The following is a 21,736-nucleotide window of genomic DNA, read 5'->3' as shown; positions in this document are numbered from 1 at the left end:
TAGAAGAGTCTGACTACGACCCCCTTTCCTCTGTTCCCATAAGGCAAAATTTTAATTGAATATTTTAAGAAACAACAAAATATTTTTTATATTTTAATTTTAACGCTCTGTACCTCGAAACAAGAGAATCCATATGAGAAATGAGATAAATAAAGTCCCATTATTTTCACTTGTGGTTTAAAGGCTTGTTCTACTCTGTTTGTAACACTATATATATTTTAGAAATACAGGCTGTTGATGAAATTAGGGATTTATTTTTAGTAGGAAATGATAAAAAACCTAAAAATATGTATATCATTTCAGTATCAGTACCTAAGATGTATACATTTGTTAAGGAAACAGTTTGGTGCAGAAAATGTAAACAGCGTAGGTGAAAGAAAAATGCCGTGTGATAGTCTGAATGTTTCGTTGACTGATTTTTGTTTCGACAATTTTTACTGCTAGTGTTAAAATTAGTTGTTTCTTGACTGTCATCTTTGCACATCTAAAAGTATCTTGCGATTCAATATTACTCTTGTGGGCAAAAATGTAGTAAATTAGTATTCCTGTTATTCGCGGTTAAGGTTTTATTACATTTAACGAAGTTTTATGGCGTACATTAAGGGAAGAACAGCTGCATCCGTTTCGTATATAAAGAGTACATGCTCTGCTATAAGAAATTGTTTTTTAAGCAAAGATTTTTGCAATGGCTACTGCCAAATTATCAACAACGTCAGTACTTCTCAGTTACGAATTTTATTCTCAGACGAAGCTATTTTTACCGGCAACGGAATTTATAATTTCCACAATACGCATCAGTGATATAATGAAAATCACCATACCGTGCGATGTTTTCAACATCGCTTTTCTTTTAATATTTGGTGTAATACTCTAACCAATTTTCTAATAGAACCTTTTATGTTGTCAAATCGCCTAACTGGACATTATTTAAATTTTTTGGAAAGTGATTTAACAATTCCTCTTAAAGAAGTTCTTCTTGATTTATGTCAGGAAACATACTATTTACATGATGGGTCTTGTCGTGCTATACAAGAGTATTTTATATTTTGGATTGAATGTAGGACATTTTTGTAAATATGCGCCATTATTTAATGTGATGAGCTAGCTTATGTGGTGTTGAAGACGGTGACAATATAGAACATCTTGACTAAATTCTGTCTGACGTCGAACTGTGAGCATACCTGCCTACTGCATACCTACCCTAGTATTAAGGTGTCCTATCTTTGTCACTCCTCTTGCAGACTCTCTTCTTGAACTGTGCATCTCGCCGGAAAGATGAATTTGGTCAAGTTGTAATTCTCTGTTGACACGAGTAGTTGTCAATATGTTCACACTTTGTTTATTAAATAAGAAAAATATTTAACTATTATTTTTTACAAGTAAAATATGTAACTGAGTGCTACATTTAGTGGCCATTGCTCCTTAGTGCCTAATACCTACTGTCGTGGAAACAAATAGGTCGGGTTTTCATCTAGCACCAAGACTTCACGTTGTGCGCCATGTCGCGGTATCAGATAAGTTATAGTTGATCGTGGCCCCACGTTGAGCGGCAGAGCGCGAATTTTGATGGGTTCCGCTAGTTCTTGGTGGGGAGGACCTATTTGCCGGGTCGTAGACCCCCCTTAATGGGATTGGAGGGATCGTAATGGTCCTGGGTCCTTTTTCACCCTCGCTGTTAGGTCGTTAGACGCTTGCTCGCAGGTGGACAGTCCACGATCTAAATTTGTACGGTTGATGTGACTTAAAAAACCTTTGACACTTGCTTTTTTGCCAATTTGGGCACTTTGGAAATGTTTATGGTTCCTTCAGGTTTTTTTGTTTAACCTGTATAGCATAAAATTCATGCACTGTTGTATGGACAGCTTGGGTTTGTGCATTTTTTGTAGAAAAATATTAACTCAGGTTGAGGTTTATACAGTATGTCCGCGGTTAGGATGAATAAGAGGAAAAACTGTTTTATTTTACATTTTACGGAAAAAAGGCACACTTGAAAAAAGTTTTGCTTGAATTTAAAATGAGGTTGTGTTATAGACCTAGTTTTATAACTATAATCCACTCTTCATGTCTTAAAAAAGAACAGTTGAGATTCGACAGTTTGTTTACTGTCAAGATATATTTTTTGTAATTTGTACGATTTTGCTTCAGCATAAAGTGTTGTATGTTTAACGCTGTGCAATTAATTTAAAGAAGAACATAAAACTCTAACAGGTTGCCATGGTGAAACATAACATTTCATATACGGGGTGTCCAGAAAGTAAAAAAAACTGAACATGCCACGAGAGTAAACTACCTTTATTTTTAATATTTCTGAAAAGTAATATTTTGCAAAAGTCGTGCAAAAAAGTTACTGAAGTTTTTAAATAAAACAATTCGCACACAAAATTGGTTTAATTTTTATAGAACATAATTTTGGAATAAAATGTATGTATAAGAAAACATTATTCGAACACTCCTCCGCCAAGGTTCACACAAATTTGAAGGCATGCAAGGAATTCATTGTAGATGCGTCTAATCTCTTCTAAAGATGTGGACTGTCAGCATCGCTAATTCATTGATTTAGCTGCTCGATGTTATTGTCCAAAGCAAAGGCCTGCTATACACAATCTGTTTGAGTCGGCTCCACAAGTAAAAGTCCATGATTTACTTTTTTGAAATATTGCCGTCTAGATGGTATTCTAAAATGAGGATTCTCGCTACTCCAATATCGCAAATGTTGTGAAGCAACAATGCCATTTGTAGAAAAAGTGGATTCGTCCGAAAACATAATCTGTTGATGGAAATTTCGTTCCATACCTCCGATCCACAGACAAAAATCGAGACGTTTCGCTTCATCGCCTTCCAGTTAAGTGTGGATTTTGTTTCAAAATTTTTTATATGTGTGATGTCATTCACTGACTGTAGAACTAGCACAGTAGCGGTATCTTCATCATCATAGTTTTTCTTTTGCTTAGGTGTTTTCGCCAGTGACCCGGTTCTCAAACGTTTGTGAACTACTTTATGTAAACACGACCGCACCACATGCACACCTGGGTATTTTTCATTAAAATCTTGAATTTCTTAGCGTTAACTGTTATCATCCTTACCGTAGCACTGTATTAGATATATTTTTTGCTTTAAAGTCAGCATTTATCCGATAATTAATTACTGTTGGGGGTTTCTAACGAAGTACAGTGATACAAGTGAAGAATAAAATTGCATTTTATTCACAACCTTCTATCTGAAATGAAAATTTTTTCCTATTTTTCACCCTAACCGCGGACGTAAATATTTGTAAATAATCAAAGTAGGCCAATTTTTCCACAAATTGGAATTCTATTGAATCTTTTAATTTGGAACAACTTTTCCTAGTGACACTTTCAGAAATATTAAAAAATAAAAGTAGTTTACTCTCGTGACACTTTCAGATTTTTTAAAATTTTTATCAAGTGTGCTCTTTTTCCGTAAAATGTAAAATAAAAAAGTTTTTCCTCTTATTCACCCTAACCGCGGACATACTATAATATGTGATTTATTTATGATATGACAGAATTGAAGCGGTTTCAATGTGAACTCTTGCTTGTTGAGTACACACTTTGGCCAGGTACTATGTCCTGGTTAAATAACTGCAATAGGCAAAGGTGCGTGTTTACTCGCTTACACGGTGGATTTTGGTAATCTGCCTGTTGCGTGGTCCGGTTTAGTGGCACTCCGTGCCGGTTGGCGACGTCTATTTCCTAGCTGTTGTGGCTGTTTGGGTGAAGATAAAAGTCTGAAATTAGACACTGTTAATATATTTTTTTTCGGTATTTTTGAAAGGTAGTCAAGATTTATTTCCTCATACTCGTCCCTCGTCCATGACAGAGAAAGGTTAGGCATGGGTCGGTGTCATTGTTCGATGGAACGGAGATATTTCTTGTCCTGGCGGCTCGACGGTCGAACTTTGGAAACATCGGTGATTTTCTGCACAGCGTTTGTTAGCGTGTCTGTAGACATTGATATGGAGGTCTCTGGATTTCATGTTAATGCGGAGCTTCACGCGAAATTTTCGAAACATCCGCAATTCTGTAAATTTGTACGACACCACAAAGAGACTAAAAAATGTGTTGCACGTACTATGAAAGTATGACCAGTATCACCCCTATGATAACAAATGCAAAGTTTTAAGTGGTGGTATTGCAGGAAACAACTGGGTATTCTATGGGCTATATGCCGTGACTAGTATACTAGTGAGGGCTAAGTCCGAGACCGGTATAGGTCTGGTGTGTTCGGGCGACAAATGATTCTAGTTGTATTTAATGTTATTACTGGTGTAATACAATGGTAGTTGGGGTATACAGTAGTTGTTTCCCGCAATATCACCAATTGTGATTATTTTTTTCCTTCTTGCATCACATGGTTTAATATAACAAGATAGAGATAGAGTTATTAAAAATTACTTTCAAGTTTGTAAAACATCTGTATTTATAAAGGATCTATTTAGGTATGTATTCTTTTCTTTTTAAAATAGCAAACACAGCATATTAAATTTGGACTAATTTCAAGTAATAATTTGCTCTTTGGCAGATACTACATAAAAATTAAAGAGGAAATTTAAAGATTTTAATGTGATAAAGAACCGGTCTTTCCTTGCAACGTATCTTTAGTTTAGAAAAAGTGCTCTGGTTTCTACACTAGAGGAGATGGTATAATTATGGGCTAGGCTTGGAATATGGGCTACAGTGTTATTTCCGATACACCTGTAGACATCTATTGGTAAACGTGTTAGTTACATGTGCTTTAGTATTCGTAACCGCCTATAGGTGACTGGATTCTTCTTTGCATAAGCGTAGTTTTGTTTCTGTGTGATTCAGTATCTGCGATGTTTATAAATTTGGCAGTGTTGGAGATTTACTGTTGAAACTAAATGGCTTTTGCGAGTAAATTGGATTTTTAACGATCAAGATACAGCAAAAGGTTCGTACTTTTAGATTTTTTTTTAAATTTGCACAGATATAAGATATAAAATATTTATGAAGTTATAAAGTTTTTATAGGTTATTTCTAATATGGGCCATTATTATGTTTTCAATATGGGCTAGCCCATATTTGTTGCAATATTTAAAAATGGTGCGCTTTGTTTTAGAATGCCGCGCAAAAAACTTATGGTAACTTCCAATGTGAGCACCAAGAAACGAAAGACGTGGGATACAGAGGATATGAAAAGGGCTGTACAAGCAGTAAGAGAAAAAAGTATGGGTACTCTAAAGGCAGCTAAAACTTTTGGCATTCCAAGGACTACAGTGCCAAAATGGATTATCTTAGCGTGGAGCAGGTTGTTCAGATTAAACTGGGGCGAGGTACAGTTTTGAATTCTGAACTTGAAGAGACATTGGTTCGCTATGTCCTTGAAATGGAAGCCAAGTTTTTTGGCTTAACCCGCAAAGACATTAAACGTATGCCATTTACCTTGGCAGAAAGAAACGGCATAAAGCATCCATTTGGAAACACAAAAGCAGCAGGTAGGGGCTGGCTAGATCTATTTTTACAAAGGCATAAAAATACCTTGTCAATTAGAAAACCTACTGAGACATCTTTGGCTCGCGCCAACTGGTTTAACAAAGAGAGTGTTGACTTTTTCACACTTTTGCAAGCAGAGTACGAAAAACACAACTTTCCAGCTAATCGCGTGTTTAATGTGGATGAGACTGGCCTTACTGTGGTACAAAATAAGGTCGCTGATGTAGTCGGTCGTAAGGGTAAAAGACAAATTGTCTCTTTAACCTCCATGGAGAGAGGCTTTTTAATCACTTTGATAGCCTGCATGAGTGCAGGGAGAGACTTCGTACCACCGATGCTCATTTTTCCTAGGAAAAATATGAATATTCATCTAATGAAAGGCACCCCTCCAGGATCTATAATAAGCAGTTCACCCTAGTGGGTGGGTTCAGGCCACCTCATTCGCCCAGTGGTTCAGGTATTTCATCGACACGGTAAAACCGTCTGCATCTTCGCCTGTTCTTCTAGTTTTAGATGGACATTACAGTCATACGCGAAATTTAGACGTCGTTAATATGGCGAGAGAAAATCATGTTGTGATAATCTCATTACCCTCTCATTCGACCCACAAACTACAACCCCTTGACAAAACTTTCATGGGTGCCTTAAAGGCTTACTACAGTGAGGAGATTAGACAATGGATTCGTCACAATCATCGTCCTTTATCGCAATATGATATTGGCGAACTTCTTGGAAAGGCCTATCTCAAAACTCAAACCGGCGAAGTTGCAGTAAATGGATTCCGCGCTACTGGAATTTACTCGCTGAATAAAAATATCTTTTCAGTAGCGGACTTTCTTGCTGCTGAAATTGAAGCAGAAAAAGAACACTGCACCGCTGAAAGTGACTTTACTGACGCCACGAATGATATTTCCAGTTTTGTTTCAGAGAGAACTGCAGCATTAACAAGCAGTCCAAGCACATCTCAATCAGATATAGAGCCACCTAGTCAAGACCACATTCAACCTGAACCATCTGGAATGCAAAGAAAAATGTTCTCTCCCTTTGACATCTCACCAGTTCCGATATCTATAAAGAAAACAACAAATAGGGGTAGGAAGGCATCACAAGCAACGGTAATTACTTCGTCCCCTTACAAAGACGAATTATTGTTGAGCACTGCCAATAAAACCACACAAAATATTAAACCAGTTACAAGAAAGGTTTTTCCTCAATCAACAGAAAAGATCTCGTTGTACAAAACATCGAAGAACAATAGAAAGCGGCAATCAAAGGAAGATTTTAAAAGTGAAGATGACGAAACGCAGTTTATGCCAGCCGATGAAGACTTCGATATTGATGATATGCCTGGACAAAAGAAGCCAGATGATTTAGAAGCACAATGCATATTTTGTGAAGGCAGATTTTCTGAAGACCGCAAAGGTGAACTCTGGGTTCAATGTTTAATGTGTAATTTGTGGTGTCATGTCGACTGCGCAGGCGCTGATAGAGACGACTATGTCTGTGACTTTTATCGGATTGAATAATATTGTGTTATTTTGGTTAAGTGTTGTGTTTTTTTAAATGTTGCACTTGAATAAAACGCTTGAATTAATATTTGTAGGTATTTTCTGTAGTAGCCCATATTTGTAACACTTTCTCATTGATTGCTATGATGTTATTTTTATTCAAACAAAAAAAAATAAAAAAGACTTCCGTGAAAATTCAAATAACTGTCAGTATAACGTTTGTTAGGTTCTACTTGTTCGGCAAAAAAATTAAAAACCTTGTTATACACCAAAAATATGTCAGATATGTCAAATAAACCAAATGGTAGCCCATATTTGTACCCTCTCCTCTACTACTTCATTTTTCAAGATTTCTATTTAAAAATCCGAGTAGCAAAATACTGCCATTCATCATATTATGTACCTATAATGTATTAATGTATATATTTCAGCAGTTTTAAGAATAAATCTATAGGAGAGCTTTTTCCTTGTTCGTTTTTCATTCTAATAATTCCCGTGATTCAACACTTAAGTCCGTTCATCATTATATCGGTACATTTAAATTTAAAAAAGCATGTGAAACTAATTATAGACATGTACACCATCACGTTTTACATGGAATTCACTTTATTTTAGGATCTGACCATACGGCTATGAGCGAAGTTGGCAGTTAGCTGTTATGTTGGATCGGTTGCATTTAAATTCTCCACGATAAGAATCGCATTCTGACCATTTCAAATCGATTCAAATCAATGGAAGCGCTGATCGCGATGGGCGCCTTACACCGTCCGACAAACACAAGTTGGTTGTAAAGTAGCGTCAGCGCGAGGCGTCCCGATGCCAAATCTAAAATTAAAAGTTGGTCTCGAGGAAGGGGCAGATCGCACGTAGGTTTGGGTCATCAATGTCTAGATTTTTCAGTTTTTAGTGATACCAAGACGATACCACGTCGCGCAATTTTTACCACGAAAAATTACGGTAAATGTTTCTTGTGGGTTTTTCTTTTTCTAAACGCTATGTCCCTTTATGCATGTGCTATAATGAGTGGTGTTTTAGTTTGGTTTTAGTAGCTTAAGGAATGTTTGGATGATGCAAAGTATGGTGAGCCGTATCAAGTGCTTGTGGATTTGAAATATTTTTCTTGTGTTTGATGACATATATTCAAAATTGCTAGAATCAAGCTCCTGTTTCAGTCCAAATTTGAACATATTCAAAATATTTAAAGGAGTAGAAGTTTTTACTAATACACCTTAAAACAATGTGCAACAATAACAGAAGTGGTCTTGCCGTATAGTTTTTCATTAACTTTTAATAGACAATGTATTTATCATAAATAAATGACCAACTATTTTTGAAATTATGTAGTATTCATGAATGGCATTAATTTGTCATGTAAGTTGAATAGGTTTTCGTTATATTATCTAGAAAATTAGTTGGCTGCGAGTAATATTGCAAAATGAGTTTGGCAATAATACTTTCGGTGCTGTATATTGGTCAACATGAAATATCGGCTTGACGTTGTAGCTTAGTTTATATTCGATATAGTTTATTGGACCCTGTTCTCGTAAAATATTATGTAATCGGTTTTCTAGAAGGTTTCAGTTTTTTTTATTTCAGAAAAGTTTCTTCAAAAAATTTTTGTGTTTGACTTTTTTTGACTTGAATATTTTTCAGCTGAAAATATAATCAGTTTTTTTATATGATATGAGGGCTGGACGCATCTGGACATATTTTAAAATAACAGTAACAGAATTTCAAAAGATCCAATCATTTTAAAATGGCGACGATCCAAAATTTTATTTTAAAAATGAATAGCTGGAGTTTGGTAATTTTTATCGATCTCTATAAATCATACTAGGTCGTTACTTAATTTTTATTTTTTAGTCTAATAAGATTTAAATATATTTTTGACTAAACAATAATAGAGTGGTGGATAATAAGGCGCTATCACGTCTCTGTATAATTTGTGCTTGATTTATACTTAATATTGTATAGTATTGCTTTATTATTTGATCTATATAACGCTTTTTCTTGTGCTGTTTGAGAAATTCCAGTTTCCATTTTCTTGAAGTTATATTTATTTATTATTTTTTTATTTATTTATTTATTTAAAATTACAACTGCTCACGGGAAAATCCCAGTTACAGAGCAGGGGACAAAAGATATAGTAAGCAATTACAAAATGCAGTAGAAAAAACATAAACACTTGAAAATATACAGAAAATACAACAATACTTATATGACAAACAATAAAACATATATTTAAACAAAATTGCCCTAAAAATAATTTCTTAATACTAGGTAACGTCGCGTCGTATGGATAATATCAATGTTGTCCTGCAAATTAGCAAAATTTCGACACAATATAAAGAAAAATATTACAATACATTAGTTCCAGCCGTTCTCAAATAAAATGTCTCAATAATGCGAGTGGTAGCCCTAGGGACATTGAAATTAGTTTACATAGTAACTTTTAACAATTAGGGCTTCCCGATACGATATGATACCGATATTTTTGTAAATTATCGATATCATATTGAATCATGATTGAATTTATATATTATTTTTGTAATATAATAGTATCAATATTGATTTCAATACGATATCAATACGATATTCAATATTTATTGATATAAAATAGTTGAAATTTATCTTTTTACTAGAAAAATTGCACTAAATTTGAATTTTTTAAGTAAAAAATATTAAAATTCGAAAGTATAACATTTATATTAATTTATTTACTTAATTTGAATGAACATACAAGCTAAGATATAATATGAAAATAGTAAAAATATCTATAAAATATTTTATGGAGACAAGAACAAAAAACTTAAGTGTTAAAAGATTAAATTGAATAAAAAAATTAATTTTACACTACAAGGAACTTCATCATTAAAGAACACCTATTTTTAGTTATAACTAAACCTGTTTCTGAGAATAGTCTCTCTACAGGCACCGAAGTTGCAGGCAAACACAGAATATCTCGTGCCATCCGCGATAATATTGGATACTCGTGATTGAAATTTCTTCACCATACTCGGAGAGTCCAAATATTGAATTATCTCTTTTTCCCACGTCAAAGAAACTTCTGGTTTTACAAATAGTATATTAAAATCCATTTCATCATTATCTTCAACGCGCTTTTGCTTTTTTCGTGAAGACTCGACGAGAATTTGTTTACAAATACCTAGGTATTTTCTTTTTTATAGATATTGTTTTATATATTCATTTCGTGCGATTCGCGCTTTTGTCGAGATCAATACTATTCGATATTATTGACAACACATTATTGACGATACAATGATAATTGTCGTCAATATTTTAAAAAAAGAATATTGTGTCGATATCGTATCGAAAATGGATACGATATCGATACGATATCGATATTTTTATCGAATATCGGGAAGCCCTATTAACAATCAATATTAGCACCAACCAAATTAAAAAGGAAACTAACACTATGCATGTTACGCTGAGTTATTAAAGATTTGTAACCATACTTTTCTAGAAGTGCTGCGAATAACCGATAGGAGGATATATTTTAGTTTCCTTATAATGCAAAAATTTAAAAAATCTTCGTTGCGTTTTCTCCAAAAGATCAATGTGGTTTGCATAATTAGGGGCCCAAATAATAGAACAATACTCCAGCCTTGATCTGACGGAACAATTGTACATCTTTATGGTGTCCACATTAGAGAATTCACGAGAATTACGAATTACAAAACCTAAACTTTAATTAGCTTCAGAAATTATGCTATTTATGTGAAAGGCGAAATTCAACACTTGGTCAAAATAAACCCCTAAATCCTTAATAAAATTAGGTTTATAAAGAAGTCCGTTATTTATCGTATTATTATTTATTTCATGTACTTACCAGTGCGAAGAAATATAAATGACATTACAGTAAAGTTAAAATTGGAAACAATTGAATAAAATAACTTAAATATTTTGCAATTTCTCTACTGGTACCTATTTCAGATTTTACTCAAGCAGTTAAGTGTTCCTGATTTATACTGAAAAAAGAAATTACAGTAAAAATAAATGGCAATTTATTTATCTTTCATTTGCTTATGATTTTATAAATAAAACGTAAAGTTCCATTGTAAAATTAATTTTCAGTTTTACGACCTGCTTTTGTAATACTACTTTGTGATTAAATATACAAAAAAATTACATTTACAATGTATTTTTTTGTCAGTTGAGTTAATTATATTACATACTTACTTGCTTACCTTCAAAAATAAGCATATTTGGATATTAAGATTATATTCCTGTTTAGTTTTTAAATTCAAATAGATTCGATAAAATTGAAACACAGTAGTAAAAATAAACATATTTTCGGTATTCGTATGTTCTCTAACACATTTTTTAAATTAATTTTTTCTCTAACATTACACATTATAAGTTTTTGAGCTGTTGTTACAAAACTTACTGAGAGCACTCACTAATTATTACATCCTATGTAAAAATATAACATATACCTACCTAATGTTAATGTTACATATGGTATACAATGATATACAAATAGATCAGTATATCTTTTTATAAAATTAGCATTGTAATATCATAATTATTTATATGAGGCATGTGAGAAACAAAAAAGTATGAAATATTTACCCTAGTAGTAAGGTTTAACCTAGTGTGAGTACAAAATTATAGTATTTTCAAAAAATTTTTAAAACTGATTTTTAAATTTTGACACTCTCTACATTGCAAACGTGACAGGGAATCTAAGGAGTTTCTCATGGTTGAGTCTCATGTTATTAAATATAAATTATGTATGTTTAAAAATTATTTCTAGATCACTGTATCGTCATTTAAATAATATAATCCCCTTAAATCAACTACGTACTACATATATTTGTTCATTTTGATTATATCTATATTGTTTGTTACATCAGTTATTCTTAGAGAGATGCTATCTATGTATATCATATTAATATAAATATACATATGTATAAAAATGAATAACTTTTTGGCAACACCTCTACATATATTATATTTTACAAAAATTTAGATGTCGTGTAAAATCAGAATATTCCTTATTTTTGCCAAACCAAACTTGTATTTTTAATACGTATCTCAATATTTGAAAAGTATAGGTTTCCCTACCATGCAGGAAGAATAAAGTGATTTATATCTCTATAACTTTTTAAAGCTTCATCTGACAAACAGTTTTCCTTTTTTTAGTTTAACGAGGCATTTAACTGCCTATAAATCACATTAATGTGTGATTTTTTTGTTTACAGTGTTGCCAATTAGATAAGCAAAAAATGTATATTTTTGTTTTATTATCTCTAGAAAGAACTAATTCGTAAAAAATCTACATCTTTACATTTCTTAAATATGTAGCAAGTATAATACATATAAAAATTCATATATAAACTTTGCATGTTCTATAATTAAATAAATACTCATAATTGTATACCCATGATGATCTATGATGATCAGAATAAAGTTATACAGGGTGATTCAGAACTTCTCCAAAAAAATAATAAATTCTGGATGTACATATACAGGGGACCCTTACAAATACAATTTTGTAAAGAAAAAATCAAAAAGGGCAGTTCGAAAATGATTTAAAAATACACTTCTGCACGGCACTGGAAACTGGTCCACTGTAAAACCTGACCTCGCACAATGCGATCGGCATGGGGGTGTGATAAAAACGGACAAAAAACTTCCGCAAGGAAAGAAATGAATAAAATTTTATAGCACCTATTTTACATCGGCAAATTCAACTGCTTTTGCCTTTATTGTTATTAATAAATTAAAAAAAATAATTTGTGTTTTTAAATAATAAAATCATTTGACATACATGATGTTACAATAACAATTGTTCAAAATTTTATCCACCAACGTGTAAACACATCCGTCCGTCTTACTCAGTTTCTACGAACTAACACAAATGTTGTCTTGCTTCACCATAACACAAATGCTTCACCATACCATAATATCATCATGCTTCATCATAAATTAAAACGATATCCATCAATTCCGAGTTGCTATACACGCAAACCATTTTTGACGCTAACAACTAAAAAACTATTGTAAACATCACAGATAATAGGTAAACACTATGGCAACGACGATTGCAAAATCTGATTTCAGTATTCGGAGTTGCTGAGGCCACATGGCTCTCCACGCGTATTGCGAATGACGCTAGAGACTACAGTTGTCCAGCTATGTAGTGGTTGAATGTACTACAACTTCAATAATTTGTTTCTCAGAAACTATAAGGATTTTACAAATTTCTTTTTTATGATATTGACTTCATTTCTCATGCTGCATCGATTCCCACATTTTTTTGAATAACTTGTGAATCACCCTATATACTTATTATTAGTAGAACAGCTATGTACAGTATGTGCTACTTAACACGCACACGTTGTTTCCTTCTATACTAAAAGCCATATTTAAATCACTATTTACTATATATGAGGACAGAACAGGTTTAATTTGAGATTAAAAAATTTAAAAAAAATTCATATTTGTAGAAGGTGTTTTGATTCCTCAAAAAATACTTGATGTATAGATTCTAAAATAAAGAAATCATCTATACGCCGCTTTTGTAACGTTAGTTGTTAATAACTAACTATTGGACGTATCGGAGCGGGATTGTAGAGGTAATCCTCTACTTTTATTTTCAAAAAGTTTTACATTGATAGTTCATGTAATAAACGCGCTAGCACTAGTAAAAGTTAACGTTAATGTGCGTCAGTGCCTCTCTCGGTTGAGCGCAAGATTTTTTACTTTTAATTACCGTAAAAATAAGCTCTATTTAATGCAAAAAGAGTGAATTCCCGAGCGGCTTTTGCTTGACCCTGAGGCAATTTATTTATAACGTTGTTTTGTACATCCTGCTTTGTTAGATGTAGAGTAAATTAAAACCAACTTTTTAGAATTTTCTTCATGACGGTTCTTTGGATTAATTATGGAACCTATATCTGCGATATTAATTTCTACAATTACCGTTTAGTAATTAAACAATTAGTCGCAAAAAACCAAACAAAATAAATAAAAAAAAACCGGAACAAAAAAGGGCCCAATCAACAAATTTTTTTATTTGCTTAACGGAAAGATATTGCAATTTTAAGGTTCTCTACAAAAAATTAGAATTTTATATCGCCTACAAGTCATCCAAAAAAAAATCATAAACTGGCGCGCTGAGTATCCGCTGAACGTGCGGGTGTAACGTCACCGCATAGAAAACCGATGCCGCATGCTTGCGTGTGTTGTCAGTCAGACGGGTAGTTTCCATGGAAATAAAAATAGTAATAAGAATTTTGTATTTGATTAGATAAATCTTTGAAACCTGTGACGGAAACGGTTTCGTCGAATTAAACGCAAAATCCTTATTCTTATTTAAACGTACTTTAAAGAAGCTTTACACGTTATTGAAACGTAACCTTTGCATTTTCACCTTTCTCTTAGCATTGATAAAGTCGTGGTTTTTATTTAAAAAATCTATAACCATTAACAAACCTACTTCTGGCAAATTGGAAGAATCTGCGTTTACGAAATTTGCTTCTATTTTTTAAATTTAATATGCACAAACATTCTGTAGATGCAGAAATTCATCTTAAAGCCGGCTGACCGTCCCATGCGGTGACGTCATTGCTCTGCCATGACAGATAAATACATATTCGCATTTTAAAAATCATATATTATGAAAACCGCTCAACGGATTGAATTTAAATTTTCAGGATCGCCTAATCATGAGCAATACTTTGTGTGTACAAAATAAGAACGTTTTTGAAAATTTACTGAATGACCCCATTTCACGGTCAATGGAGTCGGTCTTTAGCATACATGTTGGTCATTGGATTGACCGCCTTTTCCATAAATTTCATCAACATCCATCGCTTTTTGCAATAATAATACAAAATTTTCGAAAACTGATTTTTCCACGTTCGACCATAAGGGTTACAGTTACCAAATTGGTGGAATGACTACACAACAACATGAACTAACTAATTTTTCGATAGGTCATCTAGATTTGCAGTAAAAAAAGTGAAAAAACACGTAATTTTGCCACTTATTTGCAATTGCCAACTTAGCGTCACTTCTTTCTAGTTAGTTTTTTGATATTATCATTCTACATACCCTTCGCCGTCATAAAGTGCAATAGAATGTCTACTAATATTTTTGTTTAAACTCTAATTGGACAGGACTGCTATTCAAATATACACATAGATATATTTCTCAACCACTGACTGACCTATCACAAATATTAAATGGCAAAATATAATTTAAAAAATTAGAGAAATCGTCAAGTGTAATGCTGTTTATAACATGCATTTCAAAACGTTCTCACTTTCTTTTTCTGAATTTTTAGAGTTCCAAGAAAGAAAATTATGTCGTTCTTCAATAACTGACAGAAATACTAAAGGTTATTTATGTTTACTGTATCTGTTTTGTTAGTCAATGTTACATGTGCTACAAAACAGTGTGTTTGGTTACCAAACAAAATAAATGATGCCTACGGTGCGTTAGAAATTTCCGGACATAATTGTTTTATTTTGGCAGGCGTTATTTTGTATTTGTGCTCACGTTTATAATTATATCACTGCAAATAATTCCCACACAGGTTCACAACCCACTTTTTACAGCCACATCATGAGATTTTATTTAATTTTGTACATTATATCATATACCTACATAATTATGTTTTTTATGTACCTACCTAACGCGTATGCTACCTTAAATGTAGGTTTGCTATGTTTCTAAACTTAGATTGAGTTTGAAATAAGCTACCCAAAACTAATTATTATTATAATTCATATAAGAGGTCTCTTCAGAAAATAACCGACCTTTTTCAATTACGCGCTAATGGAGATATTTAATAATATGCAGTTGGTAGCATTGCGTTGCTCATAACTTACTCTGTAATCATATGTTCTGGGATTGTCGATATCTCATTTATTTTTCGTAATATTGTTATTTGAGTACAACGTGTTTAAGTATCGATTTTTGAAATGTGCGACTTTCTGGAACAATGATGCAACTTAAAATTTTGCGTGAAAGAGGGGAAAACTTTCACTGGAACGATTCAACTTTTGAAACAAGCTTATGGAGATGATGCTCTGGGTCGTACGCAATGTTATGAAAGGTTTAAAAAGTGGTCATGAGTTAATTGAAGATGATTCTCGACCAGGAAGGCCTTCGACTTCAATTGATGACTCGCACGCTCAAAAAGTAAAAGATCTCGTGCGTGAAAATCACCGACTGATTGCCAGAGAAGTTGCAGAAGTATCTCATGCTATTTTTGACTGAAAAATTGATCATGCATCGAGCTGCAGCAACATTGCTCCTCGTTTGATTACCGAACAACAGAAAGAAAATCGTGTGGATGTTTGTCGGCAACTCCTTGAACCATTCAATAACGAAGAAACATCCATTCAAAGGATCATTTTTATAACAAGCGCAAAGGGCTAAAGTACATTAAATCAAAGATTAAATATGTAAATCGCAAACCTCAGAATGTAAAACAATCCGTACAATCGAAACGAATCTGTGGAAATAGATGACATCGTGCCATGGAGAACTACTAAAACCCAAGCCAACATTTTTCCACCCTACCATACCTGCACAGAGGGTGCCAATAGCATAGCTAATCTACGGTCTACCGGCCGCGGGATTCGAAACCCGGGCAGATCGACACATCGATTTAAGTACTGACGCCTTAAACCGTGCGGCTATCGACCGTGTAAAAAAATAATATGATGTAAAAAGAGGGACAAATCCACTATATATATAACCCACTATCTTTTGAGGGCAAAAGAATTAGTTACAAGCATAAATGTTAAACCACTTTTACCCTAAATAATTGAGTGGGAATTTTCTTGAATATGGTAGGTATTGGTGGTGTTTTAAGGGTCCGAAAATATGGAGACAGTGTTATGGAATCCAGTATACGGACCAGCTTCTCATACGAGCATGATCAGGGGCAGTGGCGGCGCGTGAACATTGATTGAATGTGTTCTGCTTAGGGTTGTTACATTTGTTGAATTGAATTCCGGGATATTAAGTGCCCGGAGTCTCTAAATGGCGCCGCAGGCGAAAAATTTTAAAATTTTCAAGGTCACGCGTTTTCCTGGCACTTCTGAATTTCAAGGAACAATGAATTTATAAAAAAAATACAGATTTTCACAAGAATGATTTTTGAAATTGATACCTTTTTGAAATATCCATTTACGAATTACCTACTGATGGTATAATAAATTGGAATAAACTAAATATATTTTATTAAATTATTGAATATTGTTTATAAAAAAAAATCGTTTGTGAAATTTACCAACGATTCAACGAATTTTAATTTTCCTCGGCGTGTTATGATTTTTTCTTTATCTTTTTTTATATATATGTACATTATATTATATTCCGGGAGTTATACGTGCAAATCCGAAATCCGGGACCATACAGCTAATTCCCGGTACAATCACAGAAAATCCCGGTCATACCAATGTGGCTAGATGTTCTTTTAAAATGTCGTCAAGATCTACACTAAAATTTATGAGTCCACGAAACACATCAGGGTTGTCCGAATTTTCTGTCTCGTCGTGTCCGAGAAGTGCTAATTCGAAAGCTCCGCAAAATTTTATGCAATCTATGATTTTAAATAATACATGACGATTTTTCATTACCTGTTCATATGTTTCCGTATATTATCCCAATATGCAGAATCTAACTGACTTCTTATGTTTATTTTACCTAAAGACTTAATGACTTAAATCTTTCACACTGTATATTGTCCATGCTTTATCCCCACCGAAAAGTAAGCACGGAAAACAAAACAGTGAATATTTTAAATCACACCCGCACACCCACTCTGCTTTTGTGTATACATTATTGTTTTTTTATAACTTTTACTTCTTTTATTTTTAGTTTATCCTCATAAGGCAGAGAACCAAATAAAGTTTTTTTTTAAACGAAACGCTATTCATTTTAATAACTATAATATCCGTAGACGCCTAAACGAAAATATTCACACGTGCCGCTCGCAGAAATAAACCACCACATACCACGTACGAAATATTACTGCATTTACTACAGAGTGCAGACTGCAGCGCTGTGACTATTGCAGCCGCAAAAGCCCCTATCTCCGTGTACTGGGTCACGTGCCTGATCAGCCAATAAAAACAAAGGACGCATATAATTGTTCGCTGTCCACACATTGTGTATATGAGGTTGCATATATTAAGGAGCGTAGCTCGCGTCGCAATAAATAATAATATAAGCTCCTAGATTTATTTTAGCGCGAGTACATTTGAATTCTTTAAATATTTTGTTGACATTTAATATGATTAAATACATAAAATTTTATGTGTTCTGCAGCTCCGCAGCTCTTATGGTAAAACCGCCACTGATCAGGGGATTCGAAAACATGATAGTCACGGGGTCAATGATCAAAAGAATATTCCACTTTTTTGTGTGCCTGTGTAATTCTTAATAATAAATTACAAATTCCCAGAAATGCACATGTAGGTTCAAAACTTTCTTTTTTAATCAATTTCTATGTTCCTGCATTTTTAAATTCTACCTCTTATAAGGAAAAGTTAGTTTTGTTATTTTTTTTTTACTAATACATATGTATAATTATTTGAGTTTTTACGTTGATTAATTTTTGATATTATGCCTTATTAATATGCACACGTAAGCATAAAGGGTGTCGACAGTATTGCTAACTTCATTATTGTTGGATATACACAATCGGATAAACTTAAACATCCTCCGAGGGTTCCCCATTTTAAACCAAAATGTTTAACAGGTCTAATGCCACTGGTTTTAAGGATAGCAGTTAACAGTTGGTTGGATTTTGCTTGGATTTTCAGTTTCTTCTCCTGTGTTTAGTTTTTCTTTCGAAACATTGGCTGATTTCCATTAAGTAGGTATGTAGCGGACCCTACTATTTCCCACGCATGTTTACAAATTTTTGAATACCTCAAATTCCGTCCTGTTTTTATAACATTGACGTGCGTGGGAAAATATTACATTATGTAAGGATAAGGAGATCCAATCATTTAGAAACTGAAAAAGGAAATAATAGTAGGGAGATATTAAGAATTGATTTTAAGAAAGATAAAAATTTTTAGTTGAAAATTATTTGACATAGGTACATTATCTAAAATTTAATCTGTTTATACAGATAGATACACTGGTTTATAAAAATGACATAATTTTACAAATACGCGATAAACGATTGTATTAATTAAAATAATTCGTTTTGAAAAGTAAAGTCTTTTCACATATAAACAAAAATTAAATATTTTAGATTAGAAGATTTTGTTAGATAACCCGCTTAGTAGGAAATTAAGAAATTCGCTTTTACAAATAAGAATGTGTCAGAGCACCGTCTATTTCTAAACCGCTGAGTGTTGACACATTTTCAGCAAGCGGAGGCAGATTTCACTGAAAATTATTAATAAATATTGCCATTCAGATTATTGCTGAAAATGAATTTCATTTTATTTTTGAAACTTTCAATTCTGGCGTAACAGTCCATCATCCGTGTAATGTAATACTAGGTCGTCTGAAATATTATTAAATATAGGAAGATATGGTTTTCATGGATGATGATCATTGAGAGAAATCAGATCTTTGATACGGACAATGCGCCAGGTCATCGATCGACAGTTGTGACTGATTTTTTTTTACCAAGTATTCCGGTAAAAACTATCCCCAAAAAATTATGCTATAAAATGCCACTAGGTAGGGTCGTAGGTAATGCCCCTAACAGATGATCAGAAACCAACAATAGCGTTTAGCACTTTTGAAATCGTAACTGTATCTTCCAATACATGATGTTGTTTTAAGGAACATCTTTTTGTTTTACGAGATTAGCATGACAAACTTTCTTTAAAACAAAGTAAGTTATTAAATACTGCGACACTACATTTTACCCGAAAAAGTCTATAAAGCTGCGATTCCATTGCGCGAAATTGACTCGCGCAACAGCGTCGCGAGAATGATTCGCGAGTCGCTGTTTCATTTACAAAGGCAAAATGTTTCGCGAATTAGGTAGAAATTAGGTGGGCCGTCGTTCGTATCTCCGACTGCACCGTCAGCATTGGCTGTCATTGCGATGCTTTTTGTGGAGAATTTTTGTGAAGAAAACATCGATGGTGGACCAAAAAAATATTTCGTCGGCGATTGCAAAGTGGAAACCAGCTTCTAAGGGCTCATCTCTTTCCATGCACCTCCCCTTTCCTTTTGTTATGATAAGCTTTTTCTTTACCATCCCACAAAAATTGGTAGGTCTGATAAAGCTAGATGAGACGAATGTACTCGTCTTGATTTATTGTGCGTTTGCACGACGCGAAACTAACACAGCGAAACACTTTGATTCACTCTCAAAAACAGACTGACGATCCGCTCGCAGCGCAACATACTCGCGCAAACGAATTTGTGGCGCCCAACAGGTTTTCACGACGCGAATCTAGTTTCGCGAAACAGTTGCGCGAGTCAATTTCGCGCAATGGAACCGCAGCTTTAAGCTGGGTCAGTATTTCAGAAGAAAAGTCTAACTGTAGCCACTACACAAGAGATCTGAATACACAACTTGCATAAAAATTTAATTCTTATCTCTTCCACAGCGATAAATAAACTAATTTCTATATTGCTACAAATGAATTATAGTCGTTTAAAATTATGTGAAAATCAAGAACACATTTTGACTGAGAACGTAACTTGCCTCTCGGTTGTCTGCCATCTCCTCTACAAGTCTCGTGCCGACGAAACGGAATCTAATCTAAAGAAATGGGTATGCGGATACTCTGGAAGCGAAGTGAATTTAGCTGTTTCTAGACTTGTATTACTTACTATGCTCATGGTGTCGAACCATCCTGTCCGTGTTACTCACCAACTCTATTATCGATCGCACTAAATGACGTCACGAATAGCAAACACACGTTTAAAATATTTATTTTGAAAGCCATTTGATAATTAATTAATTACCAATCTCTAAGAGATTCCTAATATTTTCACTAAATACATGAGTAAGGTTATTTCTAGATATTTAAAAAAATATATGGAAGTACTTTTTATTTTCTTACCGCCTAAACGGGAACACCCTGTGTTTTATTGACGTTGTCAATTTCAGTTATCAAGAATCAATTCTAAATATATTAAAACTTTTATATTTGAATTGCATTGAATCATATCTTTCTGGCACAAATTCAATGCTAGAATCAATTAAATGTCTGGCATAAATAATGTTGACAATTAATTCGCTTTCCTCTTACTCTGGTTGTAATGCCTAAATATACACCCATAGAAACGTCTAGAAATTATCGACCGTAATGTTCATCTTATGTTTACATCTTGCAATGCCCGTTTAAAATAATTGTGACCCAGTGACTAAATTTATAATATATTTTTAGTACATTTATTTCCGTTCACATCCATACTTCGGCATTTGAAAAATATTCCTGACTCACTTTATCTAAATATTTATTAAACGGCCTTATTCTCAATTTTTATTAATGACTGGCTTTGTGGAAATAACAACGATCCGTATTTAGTTATTTGTATAGTTTTAAGATGCCGTGAATGGATTGTATATTTTTTCGATGAGAAAACAAATAAAGGCATTACTGCAGTGTTTTATTTTTGGATGGAAGGATGGATCATTAACTTTGGCTCTTGAAGTAATAATAAATTATTATTTTATTGAACAAATGTATAAATACTTAATCGAGTTTTAAGTTTAACGATGGAATACGTAAAGGAAGAAGTCTGGAGTTTTAAAAAGTTCATTGAATCCTGCTTTCTTAA

At 33.4% G+C, this 21,736-nt stretch overlaps 2 protein-coding genes across 2 annotated transcripts in view; both read left to right on the top strand.

The window, feature by feature from the left end:
• Positions 1-5,265: 5,265 nt before the first annotated feature.
• LOC108905788 lies at positions 5,266-5,892 on the top strand. Its single transcript, XM_018708812.1, has one exon. The coding sequence runs from the start codon at positions 5,266-5,268 to the stop codon at positions 5,890-5,892; it is 627 nt and encodes a 208-aa protein (XP_018564328.1).
• A 1,997-nt stretch (positions 5,893-7,889) lies between these two features.
• LOC108905816 (nesprin-1) overlaps positions 7,890-21,736 on the top strand; it is a 423,696-nt gene continuing 409,849 nt past the window's right edge. The window contains exon 1 of the mRNA XM_018708877.1: positions 7,890-7,939. The gene's annotated coding sequence lies outside the window, so the exon portion shown is untranslated. The remainder of the gene's footprint in view (positions 7,940-21,736) is intronic.

The sequence above is a fragment of the Anoplophora glabripennis genome, unplaced genomic scaffold (genome assembly GCF_000390285.2).
Source record: "Anoplophora glabripennis isolate ALB-LARVAE unplaced genomic scaffold, Agla_2.0 scaffold26, whole genome shotgun sequence".
NCBI classification, from domain to species: Eukaryota; Metazoa; Arthropoda; class Insecta; order Coleoptera; family Cerambycidae; genus Anoplophora; species Anoplophora glabripennis.
The sequence above is the reverse complement of the archived record's forward strand: the minus strand, read 5'-3'. Positions and strand labels throughout refer to the sequence as shown.

Coding starts and splice junctions, on each gene's coding strand:
- LOC108905788 (XM_018708812.1), top strand. CDS start 5,266: ATGGATTATCTTAGCGTGGAGCAGGTTGTTCAGATTAAACTGGGGCGA.